At 39.8% G+C, this 20,036-nt stretch overlaps 1 protein-coding gene across 1 annotated transcript in view; it reads right to left on the minus strand.

Moving 5' to 3' along the window:
* The window catches only part of itga11b (integrin, alpha 11b), a 42,248-nt gene that overhangs the window by 9,895 nt on the left and 12,317 nt on the right, over positions 1-20,036 (minus strand). Inside the window, exons 3-15 of the mRNA XM_055222506.1 lie at positions 12,459-12,568; positions 12,119-12,210; positions 11,916-12,030; positions 10,666-10,793; positions 10,149-10,297; positions 9,230-9,374; positions 8,219-8,384; positions 7,704-7,774; positions 4,334-4,478; positions 3,608-3,756; positions 1,406-1,549; positions 1,123-1,326; positions 348-478 (exon numbers count right to left, since the gene is read on the minus strand). Coding sequence (XP_055078481.1) covers positions 348-478; positions 1,123-1,326; positions 1,406-1,549; positions 3,608-3,756; positions 4,334-4,478; positions 7,704-7,774; positions 8,219-8,384; positions 9,230-9,374; positions 10,149-10,297; positions 10,666-10,793; positions 11,916-12,030; positions 12,119-12,210; positions 12,459-12,568 — 1,749 coding nt within the window. The remainder of the gene's footprint in view (positions 1-347; positions 479-1,122; positions 1,327-1,405; positions 1,550-3,607; positions 3,757-4,333; positions 4,479-7,703; positions 7,775-8,218; positions 8,385-9,229; positions 9,375-10,148; positions 10,298-10,665; positions 10,794-11,915; positions 12,031-12,118; positions 12,211-12,458; positions 12,569-20,036) is intronic.

Here is a 20,036-nt window from a genome sequence, read left to right on the forward strand (position 1 = left end):
TTCATCCTTGACTTAGAGTTAAAATTCTGGTTGGGGGGCACCATCTGCTCATTATTTTATCTGAAATGTTCCACAGTATGACTGTAAACTCGCCTGTATGCAATATAGATATTTTTATTGTTAAATAATATCTTGAAAAACATGTATTCTTGCTTCCTTGCTTGTTTCCATGAAGATATGGATAAGCTGAATTCCACACTCTGAAACATCCCAGGTAAAACAACAACATCTCCAGGAGTCAACCAGGTGGCCGAACCTTCACCAGAATTGCCACATAATGCAACTTTTATCATGTTTTGGAAAAGCTTTACAAAGTTTTATAATTTTGTGATTGTGTCTAAACTCACCAGATGATGACAGCGGCCCCCAGGGCCCCCACAGACAGGTCCACCAGTCCGTCCGAGTTCAGGTCCAGGACTCCATGAAGACTCTGGCCAAAGTACTGCAGCCCGGAGCGGAAACCAGAGGCTGTAATCTTCTACAGAGACAGAAGAGGGCGCCGGTTATCTGCATGCTCATCTGGACAGTAGTGATTATATAGTGTTAATGTGTATATTTTTCTTATATATACTCTATTTTATCATAGTTATTTTGTCAATATTTTGGATGACTAAAACTAAAAAATTTTATAAAAACTATGACTATATAAATCTACCAATCTCTCTACCACAGCTTCAATAAAAATATATTTCCTGGCTGACAAAAATTGTTATGGATTATATTAGCATTACATTTTCATCTAAAACAAAAGCTAAAACAATTATTTGACTAAATCTTGACACAGGGAGAACAAGCACAAGTATTATGCATTATATTGTATTGTTACTGAATATTATGAAGTTGTAATGAACGGGATTTGACAACAGAAATACTTAGAATCAGTCTGGTGATAATTTCTGGACATCGCAGTAGACTTGCGGACTTTTACCAGTGACGTAACAACCTTGAGAAATTGTTGTTTTTGTGAGGTTCAGAGGGAGTAGACTTACTAAACAGGATTCACCAAACAAGTGTGAATGAAGCTAAACACAACTCCATGTATGTTTTTGTGGAGGAACAATGTTATAACATGATTAAAAGCTTAAAAAAGTCAACTTTGCTTAATATGTGTCCTAAATGTACCTGTTTAAACTGTGGCTGGATGGACTTGTCCTGCCCGTGAAACACATACACTGCCCCCTGGTGTTCGTCCTCCAGCGGTGCGCCCACCACCAGCTCCTTAAAACCATCTCCATTCATGTCGGGCAGATCAGACAGTGCTGTACCAAACCGCGAGTTATGGGACAGACCGGAGGGCTCCAGTGCCCCCTGCAGGTTAAACGATAACTACACCAAAGACAGCAGCACAGAGGTAGTTTAGTCTGATTTAGAGGTGAATTAAACCTGAATCAGAAGTTTGCCTCACCTTATTGTTAATGCCGTAGACATAGACCTTGCCCTGCTCCCTGCCCAAGCTGTAAAACATGGGCGCAGACACCAGCAGGACATCTGTCTGTCCATCACTGTTTATGTCCACGGACAACAGGACACTCCCGAAGTATGAACCAATCTGGGACAAACCACCACAGCTTTTGTTTTAGGGGCAATAATGCTGAACACATAACAACAAAATGCAAAATATGAACCCCAAAAACATCCTTTATGCTCTTTTGCTATAACTGTGCTGAATTTGTGATAATATTCCCAGAGTACAGCATGTGTCTAAGGTTATCTTTTGTACGATATCTACTGGCTGCAGTGGGAATGAAAAAAACTATTTAAGAAACGTGACCGGCATGCTAATACACACATGCAGTTGTAACGAACACAATTTGATGGAAACGAGAACGAGGCGATGGTTTATAGACGTAAAAACTGAGCACGACTTCTACCTGAACACATAATAATTAATTTAAATCCTGCTTATGGAACAAAATACAACTCCAGGTATGTTTTTGATACAGGATAAATGGATGCTAACCTCACATCCAAACAAGTAAGGCTCACAACAAGATCAAAACAGTCTGCAATGCCTTTAACAGGATTCAAACTATAAATCCTTGGGCCAAAATCTCCACAACTTTGACTATATCTACTCCTACTACTATATTTACTACGAGCATTGCTACTGTGCGTGATTGTTCCTGGCCCCTGCTCAGTGTCACTGAATCCCAAGTCAATGTTTTTACAGATGTAATTCTCCTCTCAGTCACCGTGTTGTTGTTTGAATATGACTTTTTCCACAAGGCAAATATCAGACCTATTAACTGCAATATTATCCCCACAGTGAGAAATGTACTCACAGAATTAACTGATTATTTTGAATGTTTCCTAAATGAATTTTGAATATAACTCAGATATTGTCTCTCGATGCTTTAGTTTGTGTCTGTATCTCAAAAGTAAATAAAATATTGATTCAAACATTTTAGAGTGAATTCTCTCCATCTGGTTTCAATGAGCCTCTGATCCTCTGGGCAAGAATCTGGATCATCCCAGACTCCATGTGTCCCACACGTGCACATAGTTTCCACCTCAGCAGCGTGCAAAGTAATCCAGGACTAAACTAGGAATAAATCGATTAAACCAGGACTAAACCAGGACTAAACCAGGACTAAACCAGGACTAAACTAGGCCTAAACCATGAATAAACCATGACTAAACCACTTCTAAACTAGCCAGGTCTTAAGGTCTAAACGTGGACTAAACCAGGACTAAACCAAGACTTAACACCTACTAATCCAGCCGAGTCTTAACATGGAGTAAATCAGGACTAAACCAGGTCTAAACGTAGCATAAACCAGGTCTAAATGTGGACTAAACTAGGTCTAAATGTGGACTGAACCAGGTCTAACTGTGGAATACACCAGGTCTAATTGTGGACTAAACCAGGTCTAAATGTGGACTGAACCAGGTCTAAACATGGACTAAACTAGGTCTAAATGTAGACTAAGGCACATCTAAATGTGTACTAAACCAGGTCTAAACGTGGACTAAACTAGGTTTAAATGTAGACAAAATATGGACTAAACCAGGTCTAAATGTGGACTAAACCAGGTCTAACTGTGGAATACACCAGGTCTAAATGTGTACTAAACCAGATCTAAACGTGAACTAAACTCGGTTTAAATGTAGACAAAATGTGGACTAAACCAGGTCTAAATGTGGACTAAACCAGGTCTAACTGTGGAATACACCAGGTCTAAATGTGTACTAAACCAGATCTAAACGTGAACTAAACTCGGTTTAAATGTAGACAAAATGTGGACTAAACCAGGTCTAAATGTGGAATACACCAGGTCTAACTGTGGACTAAACCAGGTCTAAATATGGACTAAACCAGATCCATGTTTGAGCCCACCACCTGCTTGTTCCACAGTATGGCATTACACATATTTATCCCCATAGAGACATGCAACATTTAATGGAGCTGTGCTTGACAAATAGGTGATGTTAACAGGTCAAATTACAGGTCTGTATCTGTGGAGAGGCGAGCCCACAATGAATTCAAGTTAAACATGCAAAAAGACATGTAATTATTCGGTAGATTAACACTTAAATGCCATACTGTGTAACATTCCAGACCAAGCAATAACATCCCCGTGGAGACAACCCTATAGCTGCTGTGTACCTGTTCCCCTGGGAGCGAGCGTAGGACGGTGAGGTTCCCAGTGTTTTTCAGGGTGAAGATGAGGACTTTTCCAGTGTGGTTAAAACGAGGAGCCCCGGCCACATAGAGCTGAGAGCCCAGAGCCAAGGACAGAGAGCTCAACGAGTACCCTGCAGAACAAGAGCTCGGGTTTACACCAAGTACCACAGAACATAAGGTCAGACTTTGGTCTAAATTAGGACTAAACGTGGTCTAAACTTGGACTAAACCAGATCTACGATGAGATTACGCCATAAGGCCATTCTACATAATGATAAACCCAAAGGAGGAAAAAATAGATCAAATAACCGTGGAAGCATATACTGATCATGCTTTGCCTAGAATGTTCTGCACTGTGACAGTAAACTTATATATATATATATATATATATATATATATATATATATATATATATATATATCCATAAAGATGAGCAATGGTGTTTCCAAGCTAAGTTACAGATCAGATCTATGGATAGGCGACCACGCTCACAGTAAGAATGTTATTCAAAAATGCCTGTTGTTGAATAAATGGAAGACAGATGCCTGTCATGTCATACTGTGTAACATTCCAAATGGCAGACACGCTACAAGAAAAGTTACGCAGTGCATCTTTACAGTTTAGTTTTGATCAGTGACAGATGTGAAGCTTGAGCTTTTCTGTAAGTATAGCACGTTTATGGTGTTTTCAGAGAGTGGAGGTTCCTACCCAGATAAGCCCCGTGGTTCTTTAGTTCTTCTGGGAACTCGTCCTGATACGAGGACTTTGGAGGCACCACTTTGCCCTGTTTGGTCTCCTTTAAAACAGCTCCGGTCCAGTCGTACGCCCCCACTGCTCCCAGGAGAATGCCGTCCTGTGGAGTCGAGTTCAATATTGAAGTACATTTTACAATTTGTATGTTCTTGTTTTTCGAGTTCATGTCATTAAACAGATTTTTAGCCACTTATTTCAGTGTTCAGACCAAACTGTCACTTTTATTAAAACCAAGTCCAGTTTTATCTTCTGCAAATAAAACGTGCTTTGATATGAGTCTGTTTTTTGGCTATCAAGGCTTGTAGTATTTATACACATTTTAATTAGATTAGATTTTATTGTATTTAATTTTTTTTTCTTTCAATTTAATTTACTTTAATTCATTAATCGATTGATTTATTTATGTTTTCATTCTATTTCAAAGTCTATGTGAGAAATTTATGGGATATTTACTTCCAGAACTTGCTCTGTAAAGATAAAACAAGGAACCTTTCTTCTTCATATCAAACGCATTCATCCACATTTGTTCTTTATAAAAATGTTTATCACCAAACGAATCCAGCAACCGCTTTAAAACCCGCCCTCCCAGTAAATCACTACCCTAAATGAACCCATATATATTAAATACACGACATTTTCCTCTGTGAGTCTTATCAAACCCTCCTGATGTATTCTCACTTTCTTTATAAAACGACAGTCATAAACGTAATTAAACCAATGCAGTTTGCTCCTATAGACAAAAGAGGGAGGAGGCAGGGCGTGTATGGTTATAATTTTGGTCCAGATAAATCACTGTAAAAGATTTGAAGCCAGTGCGGGGGTCTGTTTGAGGTATGTATCTGAGAGCATTTGGAAAACCCGTGTGGAGCCCAAATCCAGAGTAAATCTGTTCAAAGGAGGACCAAGTTTGAGGAATAGTTGTACAGGGACAATGACGACAGTACACTAGAGATACATTAATACATTATAATGCAGTAGATGTGGCTGGGGCTGAAACTAATGATCATTTTAGGATTCAAATACACAGCCAATATTGAGTCGACTGGTCCAAGTGTTACTTCTATTGTGCATTTACATTTTTATAACCAGAGATAGGTAGAGTAGCCAAAACTCACATATTTCACATATAAGTTGCATCTGGGTATAAGTCGCACCCTGGCCAAACTATGAAAACAGTGACTTATAATACGGAAAATACAGTAATAATTTAAAGTTAATATAATTAGACAAACAAAACATTAAATTATGAACGAAATCTGGTGTTTTCAAAAGATAGACACAAAAATGAGGGAAAAGGAACTACAACTTTTACTCAATACTCAAGCAGAAGTAAAAGTATGCTGCTAGAAAAGTACAGTTTCTTTAAAAAGTTCCTCAAGTAAATGTAACTGAGTACTACCCACCTCCTGCTTATAATACATGTTTAAGCAAATAAAGGTTAAAATATGGTGACTGAAGGGTCTAGATCAGGAATATTTACAGATAAAATGTGTTATTGGTGAAAATCTGCAATATTAGATTTTTTTTACATTTTGATTATGTCATCTCTATAAAACATTTTTTGTCACGTTGAGTTAACAATGATCTAAATTGGACTGTGGCTATTGTAAAAGTCACTACATGATTTTTCCTTTTAACTGATGCAGCATTTGTGATTTTTATTCCATCGACTATTTCCATTCGGCTGTCGTCTGTGTGGTCTTTTTGAACAGAGACAAAATGGAAATAGAAGAGTGTTACATGCATGAGACACAAACATATAACGATTTATTTTGTGTCCCAGATAAATACATTTTGTTATTATTTCTACAAAAGTGAAACGTTCATTTGTTAACTACTACTAAGATACATTTGTGGGCCTTGAAATCGATTTTAAAAGCATATCGATACTGCAAAGATCAGTTATCGGCCACATCAGCGGGTCAAATACTAATAATAAAATACTAGGAATGTGTTGGGAAAGTGAGAAAAATTACTGTGACTTGACTGGGCCATGTTGGATAATATAATTCTTAAAGGTGCACTACAGCTGTCCAGGTTGGGGGTCCGCTACCTGTTAATATTTCGAGCACTTGTGTTTCCACTGCATGATTTCATAATGACTCGTCTTGCCGCATTTACTGGATACTCTACGCCTGGATTAAGTAAGGCTTGAATCAAAAGGATCTGACGTTCGGGTGGAGAGAATGTTCTGTGATGTCTCAGAAAGAGCAATGGAAACTTAAAGAATCCACTGAGGGATTATTTTGATTTGTAGATGTAGCGTTTTGGTATTTTATAACATGTGCTGCTCCTGCTCCTATTACCTCATGTGAAATACCTGTGCGCTGTACCTGATCCTCTGAGCACACTTTTCCACATTAATCTGATGAATTTTACACTTTCAAAACTTCGGTCCAGGAAACTCCCCACTACGGTGACGATTTGTGCCTCTGCCTACAGGTCCCCAGGCGGTATTTTGAAATGAATGTGATGTGAGCTTGTGGGAAAAGAGGGAAGGAAGGGTATGTTCCCACTGGTGCGATTGTCCCGGACACCAGTGGTTCAGACCAATCACAGCGCAGCGTTGTGGTGGGCGAAGATGGAGTGCCCGAGCAAATCAAAACAAACATGGCGACCTAAATAGCCAAAATAGCCATACCGTAAGTGTTTTGTCTGGCGCATTTGTGGACGGGGAAGATGTCTGTGCTTTTCCCTAAACTGGATGTAACAAAAGTTAGAGTTCTTGGCTGTTCAAAGTTGATAATTTGCACAATTTAAGAGTGCTACACATATAAACAGCTTTGGCTACGATGCTGCTATGGCCAATCACCAATATTTGCCTTTATCAATATCAAGGTTTGGGACATTAAATAATTTCTTACATGGTTTTGTAAATGAAGAAACAAGTACAGTGAAACCGACAGAAGACTCAGAGAGAGAGAGAGAAAGGGTAGTTGGGGAGGGAGGGGGGTCCTGGCAGTGTTACATTTTCAACAAAACCATCTGCTGTGCGTTACAGAGTTTCCAAGATGTCTTTTTTCTGCAGGTTTCTGATGGAGCGCAGTTTGCCCTGGACCAACAGTGACATATTTCTGAGCTGTTCGTTCTGTAACAAATATCTCAACGGGACGAGGATGAAATTGAAATTCAAGATGCACAATCTGAGTTAAAACTAGATTTCTGGAGCTCTGGAAAGTTACTTTAGGATAATTACTCAAAAGAAACTATGCAGATGCTGTTTGGGACTTGTACAAAGGAAAGAGTAAGCCACGCTAACAGTTTTATTTCAGGATAAAGGTTTGGTAAATTTAAATAATATAAAATTTTACTTAAATGAACTCACTTTGACGACATGAGAGGAGAATCCAGCCTGGGCCATCTGCAAACCGAAGCCCCGTCCCTGACTGCTGGTCCCTGCAGCAGACACCACCTTTACACACTTAACATCATATACAGAATTTGTGTTTTTTTTTTTTTTTTTTTTTTTTTTTGTTTAGCTATGGAAAGAAGTTATTCTAAATGATTTCTTATTTCAAATTGATGCTTTACAGTGGGGGTGTACTGTATGTATATGTCAATGGATGAATGTTTAGCATTTACCATGGTGACACAAAGCACACACTAGCAAACACAGCCTCATACATTTTTAGATCGCCTGAAAACTCAAGAAAAAATACAAAATGGATTTAAACACTTTATCACAACTCATTATTCATTTACTTCATACTCAGTGTTGGTAAGTGATACTATAACAGCTTGACAAGAAGGTTTGACCACAAAACACAATTATAACACAGTTAAAAGCTCATAAAAGTCACATTTCCATTTCATCTCCCCTTTAAGCCCAGTATCTCTCACCTTCCAGAGTGAAGATCCTCTCCCCGAGCGCGTCCACGATGTCTTTGAGCGCAGACTCGTCCGTCACGTTGAAGAAGTGCTGCTCGTCCGGGTCACTCGCGATGAACTTGATCTCATTCAGGAACGCCTCCGGGTTTATGCCTCTGCGGTTGTAGGAACCCAGGACCTGAAGAACCACAGAGAAAAAGGCCGTGTTCACATTTACTGGTCCAGAGGAGAAAGTCTGCACCTGTCCCCATGACATCATGGGCCCAGAGCATGTTCACGTTTGAGTTCTGTCAAATAAACTCTACTGACAGAGTGTTGGAGACTTTTATTAGTTATTAGAGTTATTAGAGTGTAGCAGCTCTTTCACATGTTAGATGTGTTCGGAGCTCTTACAGGAAAAATGTAATTCAATTCAACTTTATTTATATAGCACATTTATATAGCACATTTATATAGCACATAGTCATAATTGTCATTGACATTTCTTCATTTTTTTTCACTCACTCCTAATGTGATGTCATCTGCATAACCTCTATTGATACTTTGTAGTGACATCACGCTGAGGGTGTCCTACATGTATCTCTATGGTGGAATGTTCAGCAGTTACCATGGAGACATAATGAAAACATTGGGAAACGCTGTCAAAAAATTTTGTATTATTGCCTGAAAATTCAAGAAAAATGGATTTAAACAACACATTTTCAGGAGCCTGTGGTGAGCGTTCGTGGTTCTGTTTAGGTGTTTGGTTTCCAACAAAAACTGAAAAAGTGTTTGCTAACGCTAGCTAGCTTGTGACTAATTTTATGTGTGAGAGACTTGTTTAACAGCACAAATCAGCTCACCTGTTGTAATTCCAACTGAGTTCTTTCTGGTCAGATTGTGTTAAAACAAAGCTCAGATTAAAGTCTAATAAAGCTTCTGACAGAGTAGTGCCTTCAGTTAGCATCACACCCCCAGGGACTGCTGATGTCATCAGCTGCAAAGTATCAGTAGAATCTGGAGTGTGTACAGTGTAGTTCTCACAGCGATGGCGTAGAGTGTGATATTGTCCTTGTGACTCTGGCCCACTGCGTCCTGCAGGTCTGGGCTGTCGTGGGACTCTCCGTCTGTGATCACGATCATCACCTTCTTGGCTCCGGGACGCCCCCCTCGTTTAAACGCCTCTTTCCTGGACACAAGCACAACACCAGTTTTACATAGTCTGAAAACTCAGGTGAATGAACCATGTGTTTTTTTTTTAAATACAAAATGAATTAAAACTTTTTTCTGAAACCTAAAGCAAAGCATTTATGGTCCTTTTGGATGTTTTCAACTGAAGTGTGACTCAAGCCCTGGGGTTTGGACAGGGCCCTGGGGTTTGGAAAGGGCCATGGGTTTAAGTGAATGGTCCGAGCTCAGTGGCGCGTGGTGGTGTGGTGCCAGTTTAGTCTTTAGCGGCTTGGTACACATACAAAGGGGGCTAGAGTGGCGTAGAGGGAGTCAACTGAAGGATTTTGAAATGAGAAAAACTTTAAATCTGAAAATAGTCAATAATAATCTCTGCATACATAACTACAAAAACTATGGTTTCCTAATCAGCTGATCACCACCAGTTTGTGTTTACATTGTGCTCTATGGGAAAAATACTTTCTGGGCTGTAGACGATTTGAACTCGTTAAGGTTTAAGCTGGCAATATCCTAGCCACATTTTTAAAAATAGATCCATGGTGTGACTAAATGAAAACTGTTGGCTAATGCGTGCTAATGTGTCTTTAATGTTGTTGAAAGGAACAGCACAAATCATCTCACCAACTAAGTCAATTATTTCTGGTCAGATTGTGTTAAAACCATTGACTATGATTAAAACAAAGCTCAGATTAAACTCAAACTTTTGTAACAGAGCTTCAGACAGAGCAGTGCCTCCAATTAGCTTCATGATTAAATAACAGACAGTTGTTGTTACCGGGCCACGTTGATTCCCAGAGCCGTCCTGGTCTCTTCTCCTCCTCTCTGGTCGATGCTCCGAGCCGCCTCCACCACGTCCTCCACCGTGAGGTACTCCCCCAAACCGAACTCATGCACCACAGAGGAGCCGTACTGCACCACTCCCACCTGCAGGGGGAGCCACATCAAAGCAGGGGTGAAGTAGATTCAGAAAGATAGGCCTCATGTTTGCATTTGAACCTATGAAACTGTTATTTCTGTTTGTTTATTTGATGATGACAGTGCATCTAATTTTATGAACTTTTAACCACCCGGGCACCTGGTGTTCTGGTAAATATTGTGTACAGTCAGATGCCACTATGAAGAGCTGCAGTCAGTGATCGCATTTCTATTTTGAGGCCAATAGATCTTTGGAAAAATAATTAAAATAATGACATATGTATGTTATAGTTGACCTACTACGTTCAGTTTGTAAAAGCATTTCATGCCCTCTGGATTTTCTCTTTAATATGAGATGTTTGAGCAGTGGGACCGACCTGCGTCTGACCTGGGCCGATGTAGAACTTCTGGAGGACGTTGATGAGGAAGTCCTGCACCTCGTACCAGGGGTAGATGGAGTTTGAACCGTCCAACACAATCACGATGTCCATGAACGTCTCACACCCTGAACACAACACAGGTTAGTTATATGGCATAATGCTGGTGTTGTGTTTCTGGAAGTAAAATTCCCAAGATTCACTTTACCCATAAAAAGAGAAGTGCAGTTTATGTGTTTGTTTGTTTATTTGTTACATCATGAATAGTAAGTGTACAATGTTTGATGGAGGTTTTTCATCTATGTCGTAACTGATGTTACGTATTTAAAAGGTATAATATTGTTGTAAAGTCATGTTTCTGTTTTTGCTGTTTGACTGATTGATTGGTTTTATTTAATAGTAGTAGTATTTGTAGTAGTAGTAGTGGTTGTATAGCATTAAGCATATCTATTTTGCATTTATTTATGAACATCTGTTTGAATAGATAAAAAACACGTTTAACAACATGTTGGTTTTAGATGTTGGCTTCAACCTCTCCACAGATATGACCTATGATGGCACCCCACAGCTCAGAGACATGTTATCTGAGACACATTTTCCAATCTCATCAAAGTACTCCCTGTTTTCTAGACAGGACTTGAACCAGTTTAGTGCAGTACCAGAGACGCCCACCCAGTCCTCTAGTCTCTGCAAGAGGATCCCATGATCCACAATGTCAAATCAGCACTCAGATCTAACACGATCAAGACTGAGACTTTGCCTGCATCAGTGTTCAGGCGGATGTCATTTGTCACCTTGATAAGAGCAGTCTCAGTGCTGTGGTGGGGTCTAAAACCTGATTGGAAGACATCAAAGGAGTTGTTCATTTGGAGAAAGTTAATAAGCTGTTGGTAAACTACTTTTTCAAGGACTTTGCCCTAAAAACAGTAGATTTGAGATCGGTCGGTAATTGTTCAATATTGTGGCATCAAGACTGCTGTTCTTTAGGAGAGGCTTGATAACCTTGATAATCACAGTTTTCAAAGCTCTTGGGAATGTTCCAGATTGAAGTGACATGTTAACTATGGAAGCGAGTGGTGACAGCCACAACTGTTGAGCACAGACTTTATTATTATTTTTATTTTTGCATAATGATGATCAGTTGATCTGATCTCATTGTGCCTTCAATATAACAACACAACATAACAACTCCAACATAAGACTCATGTTTTAGTCTAATCTTTCATGAATGAGTAAATGAATGACTTTACTCTGCAGGGCCGGGGCAATGGTGTGCGACAGCCTGAAGTTGCGTCCTACTCGGGTGCAGATGCCGGTGCTGTAGAGGGAGCTCCCACACTCATGAGACCAGAGAGGCCCACACGTCTGGAGCAGACCAGGAGAACAGGAACAAACATTTGGTACATAAGCAGAGAAATTTTATTTGCTTTGCATCATGATTCTCAAGACCCACCACAAAGCTGTTATCTTTGGGGTTAGAGGTCAGACTCATCCCTAGACTCATTCCATCCTTCCTCTCGGACACATTATCCAGCGACAGTTTACCTATGGGAGGCAAGAAATATTTAAAATTAGCATTATATATATATGCACTTTTATAGATGAAGATGGAGCTACCAGACTTTGGAGTAAAGGAAAAAGAGAGGAAGGATAGTGAATATATGGGAAGGAATTAGAGCTGAAACGTGTGTAAAATGTATTCTTTTGCTGTGACCTTACACATTCTCTTATAATACAACTTAAAATCCTATTAGACTGCTTTGAAACTACATGTAGACAAAATTGCCACTTACCCAGGTTGAGTCTGGAGCAGTTTACATTATTCCTGACATCCAGAGGGCACCTGAACACATCACCGGTCTGTTTTTTCCCAGTGGATTCGAAGGGGGCCCCCACCAGCAGCCTAGAGCACACACAAACATATCACAGGCTTACGGTACATCCAGGATTAAAGGAATTAACACCAAAGACTATGGTTTAATAAACAGGAAGCAGGTCACAGCAGGGTCCTACCTTTGATAGAGCCATATTCACTGATATAAAACACACGGCTCACTGTCATTAAAGTCTTTGTGAATCAGATTGAGGGGAATTTAAACTTCAGGTAGCAGTTTAAATGCCAGTAGCATTCTGGCTTTACCACAAGGAAATGTGAAACAGTAGCAGCTAGTACTTCAGTTGGTTAGCTGAGGCGTGAAGGCAGTTTAAGAGCCCAAAATATGATGAGTCTCTGGTAGTGTCTTGACTTTAAAGGTTCATTTGTAACTTTTTTGATGAGGAGTCAGCCACCTGCTTGTATCCATGGAGACATTATTGCTTTGCATACAATGTTCCTCAATATCCTAGAAACAGGGAGCAGAAACGCACGAATAGTATGGACTGTTGCATCTGTTTTACTGCTCAAAAATACCTTAAAAATCATACATTCTTAGTGTGAGTGGGCTTGCCTCTCCACAGCTTTGACCTGTAACTTAGCCTAGTGGTGTCACCTGCTTGTCCCCATAGATAAGCTATATAGTGTACCTTTGAGTTATGTTTTTGATGAAGAAATAAAAATAAAACTTAAAAATTGAGTTTAGCATAGTAGGACCTGGGATATATTGCAACACAATGTACAAAAACAATGCATTTTCTCCAGCCATTATGACATCCATATTGTTCATAGTGTCTGCGTCTCGGTGCGGTCTAAGGTCAGCAGCCGGAGCCCCACTGTTTTTACTGTGAAACCAGTAATTAGTCTGCTCCGGAGTAAACATCTCCACATGGGATGGGCTTCTGGGAACAGACGTTAGTCACCTCCGCAACGTTTAGTTTGTTAATGTGTCGCTGTGAAACTCAAACCTGTCCCAGACCACTTCCCCTCAAGCACATACATCTATGATGAACTCAGACTGAACCAGGACTAAACCAGGACTAAACTAGGGCTAAACTAGGGCTAAACTAGGGCTAAACCAGGACTAAGCCAGGGCTAAACCAGGACTAAATCAGGACTAAACCAGGACAAAAGCAGGGCTAAATCAGGACTAAACCAGGACTAAACCAGGACTAAAGCAGGGCTAAACCAGGACTAAACCAGGACTAAACCAGGGCTAAACCAGGACTAAACCAGGGCTAAACCAGGGCTAAACCAGGACTAAACCAGGACTAAACCAGGACTAAACCAGGGCTAAACCAGGACTAAACCAGGGCTAAACCATGACTAAACCAGGACTAAACCAGGGCTAAACCAGGACTAAACCAGGGCTAAAGCAGAACTAAACCAGGGCTAAACCAGGACTAAACCATGACTAAACCAGGGCTAAACTAGGACTAAACCAGGACTAAACCAGGGCTAAACCAGGGCTAAACCAGGATTAAACCAGAGCTAAACCAGGACTAAAGCTGGTCCAGTTTGTCCTGGCTCCATTTGACAAATTAAACAGGTTAAAACAGGATTTAACCATGAACAATTAGGCAAAGTTTAACACAGACAAATAGTCATATGCATCGTGCCACAATTTCAAACTAAATCTAGGACTAAATCAGGGCTGAATTAGGACTAAACCAGAACTCACCCTGGGCTGTAATCAGTCCAAAACAAGGTCTTATGTACAGCTACAACCAGGGCACTTAGACTTATGCATTGCCCTCTTCAATGATACGAATACAATAGAAATCATGAACTACAATAGAACTAAACTGGGACTAAACTAAAACTAAACCAGTGGATAAATAGGTCGAAAACATAACTAAATTATGAAGAACAGCAAACCAGGTCTAAACCAGGAATTCTGGATTTAAATAGATTTGAACTCAGACTAAACCAGGGTCTGAACCAGGACAAAGGAAAAACCCAATCTAAATCAGGGCTTAATCAGAATTAAACCAGAATTTAACTAGAATTTAACCAGGTTTCAAGTGGATTTCAACCAAGACTTGGACTAAATCAGGTTGAAACAAGATCTGCCATAACATTTGTGCCTACACTCAATGAATTTCAAACTGGATTAAACTAGGACTAAACCAGGACTAAATCAGGATCAAACAGGATTAATCCAGGACTACAGCACTTCCTCTGACCTCAGTGGTGTCCTGTAGTTCCAGAGCAGGTGCTGGACTCACACACAGCTGCATGTGATTGTGTGCGTCTGAGCAGATGCTGTAATGGCCTATAAACTGTAAACTCCAGTCAACACATTAGTCACTTGTTCCTGCTTCTGTGCACTGTGTGGTGATTATGGCCCACTGGAGATTATCATTATTAAAGCCACTGAAGTGCTCATCTGTAGAGGCTTCATAATCCAGGTCAAAGATAAATATGCACATTACTCTGTATTTAACAAGGACAGACCCTGATGTACAGGTTTATACTGGAATGAGAAGAGGGAAAACTGCTGTGAACGACAATAGTGTCATAGTGGAGAGTTCATTCACTAGAAATGAAAGAAAAGGAATAGAAAGAAGAGAGAAAGAATAGAGAAGTGAGAGAAAGAAGAGAGAAGGAAGAGAGGGGCTTGAGTGGTCAGTAAAAGAAGAGAGAAGGAAGAGAGAAATGAGAGAGAAAGAAGAGAGATGAGAGAGAAAGAAGAGAGAAGGAAGAGAGGCTTGAGTGGTCAGTGAAAGAAGAGAGAAGGAAGAGAGAGGCTTGAGTGGTCAGTGAAAGAAGAGAGAAGGAAGAGAGAAAGGAGAGTGAAAGAAGAGAGAAGGAATTGAAAGAAGAGAGAAAGGAGGGAGAAGGAGTAGAAAGAGGAGAGAAAGAAGAGAAAAAGAAAGAGAAAGAAGAGAGAATGTTGAGGGAGGGGTGCATTCATTCACTATAATAAATGTGAGAAGAAATATTTAACTTCCTTTGTTATTTGCATTATTATATTCCTGTATTTTGTACAGATTTAGATTGAAGATGCAGAGGACGCTGTAGCGTTGCATCTGTTGCATCTGTTGCCACACTGAAAAGTGAAGTGACTTGTGTGAAGCTGAAACATTGGCAGCTTCCATCAAAAAAGCTAAAATGCATAAATTTAAGCACTGTCTGTAGATCAGTCTGATGTAGGACCGTTTTCATCAATGTTTTGAAATCTGGAGACAGACTCAGTTTGAGGATTACTGACACATACATGAATGAAACAAATCACACATTTACAATTGGTATGATCTAAATATATACATACACATAACTTTTCTGCTCCACCAGAGTCCACCACCACCTGCTTGTTTTCATGGAGATGTTTTTACTCTGCTGTAATATCCTACAGTGTGGCATTAAATTTACAAGCAAGATGGCCCCAGAGCAATTTTCAGGTCAGATCTATAGAGAAGTGACCCAACACAGAGAAACGCATATATGTTTTTCAAAGTATTTTGGGCTAATTCTAAACCCCTGTAATGAAATAAATGCAAGATATATGCTCAATGCCGTACTGTGGAACCTGTCAGGCAAAGCAATATCTTCATTCAGACCCTCCAATATAACAGTTACAAACCTTTAAGTACAATTTCACCCACATTTCCACAGCGGTAAGAAGCTTCTCTAGATCTCCCACTATTCTAAATGAGCCATTAGCCCAAGACGATAAACACAAATTATACTAAGTGTGTCAGTAGATAAAATTATATACAATTAGTTTGACTCACACAATGCATCATTCACACACACCTCATCATGATACAGTGAATAACATGTTTAAAGGGCCTGATGTATGTTATAATGTTGTCTTCTCATCACAAACAGACCTAGAGTTGTGTTTTGTTTCATTCACATATGTTGAACACACAAACCCTGCAGATTTAGACTGAGTTCTTCTCTCAAACAAAAAACACTCTGTTCCACCTTGTGATGTCATAATACAGGAAGTGCTCCACTGTGTTTTTAAACTCCACACACCTTCACTAGAATCATTTGGATAATTTCAGCAGTGGATTTACCTATCTCTGCTAATCTAACAGTAAAAGCTAACTGATAACTTGAAAACTACCACTTCATGACATCACAAGGTGGAACAGAGCATTTTGAGCTTTGGAGATGTAGACAGACTAATAATAAAGGGTTGCTCAAACATGTGTGAAACAAAATGCAACTCCAGGTGTGTTTTTGATTATAACATGGCTTAAAGCTCGCAGGAGTCAGTTTTACATAATATAGGACCTTTAATGATATGGGACACATATAATGGCCCATTCTCACGCTCACGTCCCTGTGTTTTCAGTGGCTCTATCATTTAGCCATCATCACTGTGCAAACTCTGTGTTGTTTCCGTTTCTGCCTCACAGGTAAAAAATGTTCAATGCAAAATAGACAAAGAAAAGTTTAGATGCTTAAATCAAAAACAAAAGGAGCAGTAGTCGTAGTTATACATAATATGTTTCCTTAAAAAGCTCTGTATTTTTCTCCATGTATTTGAACAGCAAATACCCACTACAAATGTATTGCATAAGCTCTTGAGGTCAAAATATGCCTGCTGAGTGCTGCATAGTTACAATGCATTTTATTCTCCAATAATCTGGAAGTGCATATTAGCATGCTAGTTGTTGTTAGCTTTACCATCACCATTCTAGCTTTGTAAATTCATCGTGGTGAGTAATTAGGGTGCTCATAATGCATAAGGTAAGTGAGGAATAACTTTGGACCACGGCAAACTGTTTAAAATGAATTAGTTAATATTTTTCACATTTTTGAGACAGTAAAAATCTGGTAGAGCGCCTTTGAGCCCCTTGAGCTCAAACTTGCGACTATGTCTTCTTTAAATATGGATATAGTTGTAAATTGTATCAGTAGCTCAAATAAACAAGCCTGTTGGAGGTGCAGAGGCCTCACACGTTCACAAACACAGACTCAACCACTGTATAAACTCTGAGTGCCAGAGGTTTAACCCTGAGGTCAAAGGTCAGGTTAGCACAGGTCAATGGGACTGTGACTACTCAAGAACATGACTGTATGCCTCAAACCAGCACAGCTACCACCAGGACTGAGAGAATTCAGCATAAAAACAGAACTAAATCAGTGCTAAACCAGAGCTACGGCAAAGCTAAAACAGGACTAAACCAGGACTAAAACAGGAATAAACCAGGACTAAACCAGGGCTAAAACAGGACTAAAACAGGGTTAAACCAGGACTGGACCTGCATGTTTGAGTCATCCTTCACTGTCCTGCATTTGAAGCTTGAGTGGTCAATAAATGTATGTTTTCACCTACCCCCTATCCCCACCCTCTACTCTGTACTTCTGATTATTCAAAAAGTATTTGGCCTTTCAGTTCTGCAGTTTCAAACAGGATGTCAGTAGATCTGTTTCCGTTATGTTGTTTTAGATCAACATCACAGATTACAATGAACAAATGTAAAATAATGACCTGCACATGCTCAGTAGTTTCTAAGTGTCTGAAAATATCACGTCTTTGTTCATAGTTTCGAGAGCTTTTCTAGTGCCAAGCAATTCATTAAACCAAGAATACTTTTACTTGGCGACTTGAGCTCTATTCATGAGTTTCAGAATCATGAAAAGGACTTATTGGGGCTGTTGTCATGGCAATTCATTTAAAACACAGATTATATCTTTTGAATGGGGAAAACGTTCTTAAAAAGTTGTACAAAAGGAAACTGAAACCCATGAACAGACGTGACATTTCGGTTGTAAGAACAGTGATAAGTGCAGTTCATAAAGTCTGTGTAATCCCTCATTTGTCCAGTTGTCAGTTGTGTCTTTTGCTGTGCAGTTATACAGTTCTATTGAGTCTATTTAAAATAATTTCATCAACTTACCAAAACCATGAACCACAGACATATTTATATAACGTATATTCACACATTTAACCACAAAATGTCAAACAGTGAAGCCCAAAGACTCCGAGACTCCGACAGGCTGCAGCAGCGTTATTTTAAGATGTGCATTTTTGATAACGAACTCTCAAACCATAAACGCCTCCTTTTCAAATGTACAGAGGGTTCAACTCCCAAGACACACGGTGAGCGAGAGAGAGAAACAGAGTGAAAAGAGAGAGGGGATGAGGGAGAGGAAGAGAGTGGGAGAATAAGGATGAGGTGAGAGGAAGAGAGGGTAGAGGGAAGGAAAGATGGAGAGGACAAAAGAGAGGGAAGGTACAGAGGCAACAGTGTGCGAGAGAGAAGCATCAGAGGGATAGAGAGACAAAAGAGAGAGAAGTGTAAGAGAGAGACAGAAGAGTGAACAAGAAAGGAAGAGGGGGGAGACAAAAGAGAGCAAATAGGGAGAGAGACAGAAGAAGGGATAGACTAGAGTGTGTGTGAGAGACAAGTGAGACAGTGATAACAGTTGAAGCGAGAAAGAAAGGTGTGTGAGAGAGAGAAGAGAAGAAAGAAGAGCTAAACTAGGACTAAATCAGGGCTAAACCAGGACTAAACCAGGACTAAATCAGGACAAAACCAGGATAAAACCAGGTCTAAAGAAGAACTAAACCAGGACTAAAGCAGGACTAAACCAGGGCTAAACCAGGATCAAACCAGGATCAAACCAGGTCTAAAGCAGGACTAAACTTAGTCTAAACCAGGATTCAACCAGGTCTGAACCAAGACTGAACCAGATCAGTAACAGTGATAGCAGTGGAAGCGAGAAAGAAAGGTGTGTGAGAGAGAGAAGAGAAGGAGAACGAAAAGTGACAGAGAGAGAGATGGGGTCTCAATGGGGCGCACACAAAAACAAAGCACACATATGTAGTGAGATATTTTCCAGAGCCTGAGGAGCCTGAGGAGCAGAGCACATAGTTTCCACTGATTCACCTGAAGTTCACAGACAGGACTGTGCTTCAGGAGGTTTACACTCACACCGAGCGACGAGCCAGCGCCACGGCTCATCTGACAACAAGGCACACTGGACTCTACTTACACCAAGGCTCATGTACATATTTATACATTTATTATCATTGTTATTATTTTTAATGAATAGCACTTTTGTTTTTATTTAGATCCTCATGATCTACTGAAAAACATTGCTATTTTGGGAGAAATCTGTACATAGTAATTCATAAACCAAAACGATAAGCTCTACAATTGAATACATTTGAGTTTCTTTTTGTCTTGTATTGCAAAGCTTTTTTCAAAATAATAAATAACGTCAATGAGAATAACATTCATGGAATTAGTGTGTGATAATGTCTGAGGCTAGGGCTGGGCTAGTAAACGCACAATACGTGTTTGAAGTACATTTGAAAGCTGTCCAACTAAAATCTTTTGTAATTCTTGGAGAAAATAATAATATAACTGTAACACATCAATACGTGGAGCCAACACATAAACCTCAGTGGGCTTTGTGGTTGAGTTGAAACAGTCCAATATAACAGATATAAAGTGCCTGTGCATCAGTCAAACCACATCGGCCTGAGGAATGCAAAACACAATAAATAACAGGAGACACAAGCCCAATA

Source organism: Periophthalmus magnuspinnatus, chromosome 6 (assembly GCF_009829125.3).
Source record: "Periophthalmus magnuspinnatus isolate fPerMag1 chromosome 6, fPerMag1.2.pri, whole genome shotgun sequence".
Taxonomy (NCBI): domain Eukaryota; kingdom Metazoa; phylum Chordata; class Actinopteri; order Gobiiformes; family Gobiidae; genus Periophthalmus; species Periophthalmus magnuspinnatus.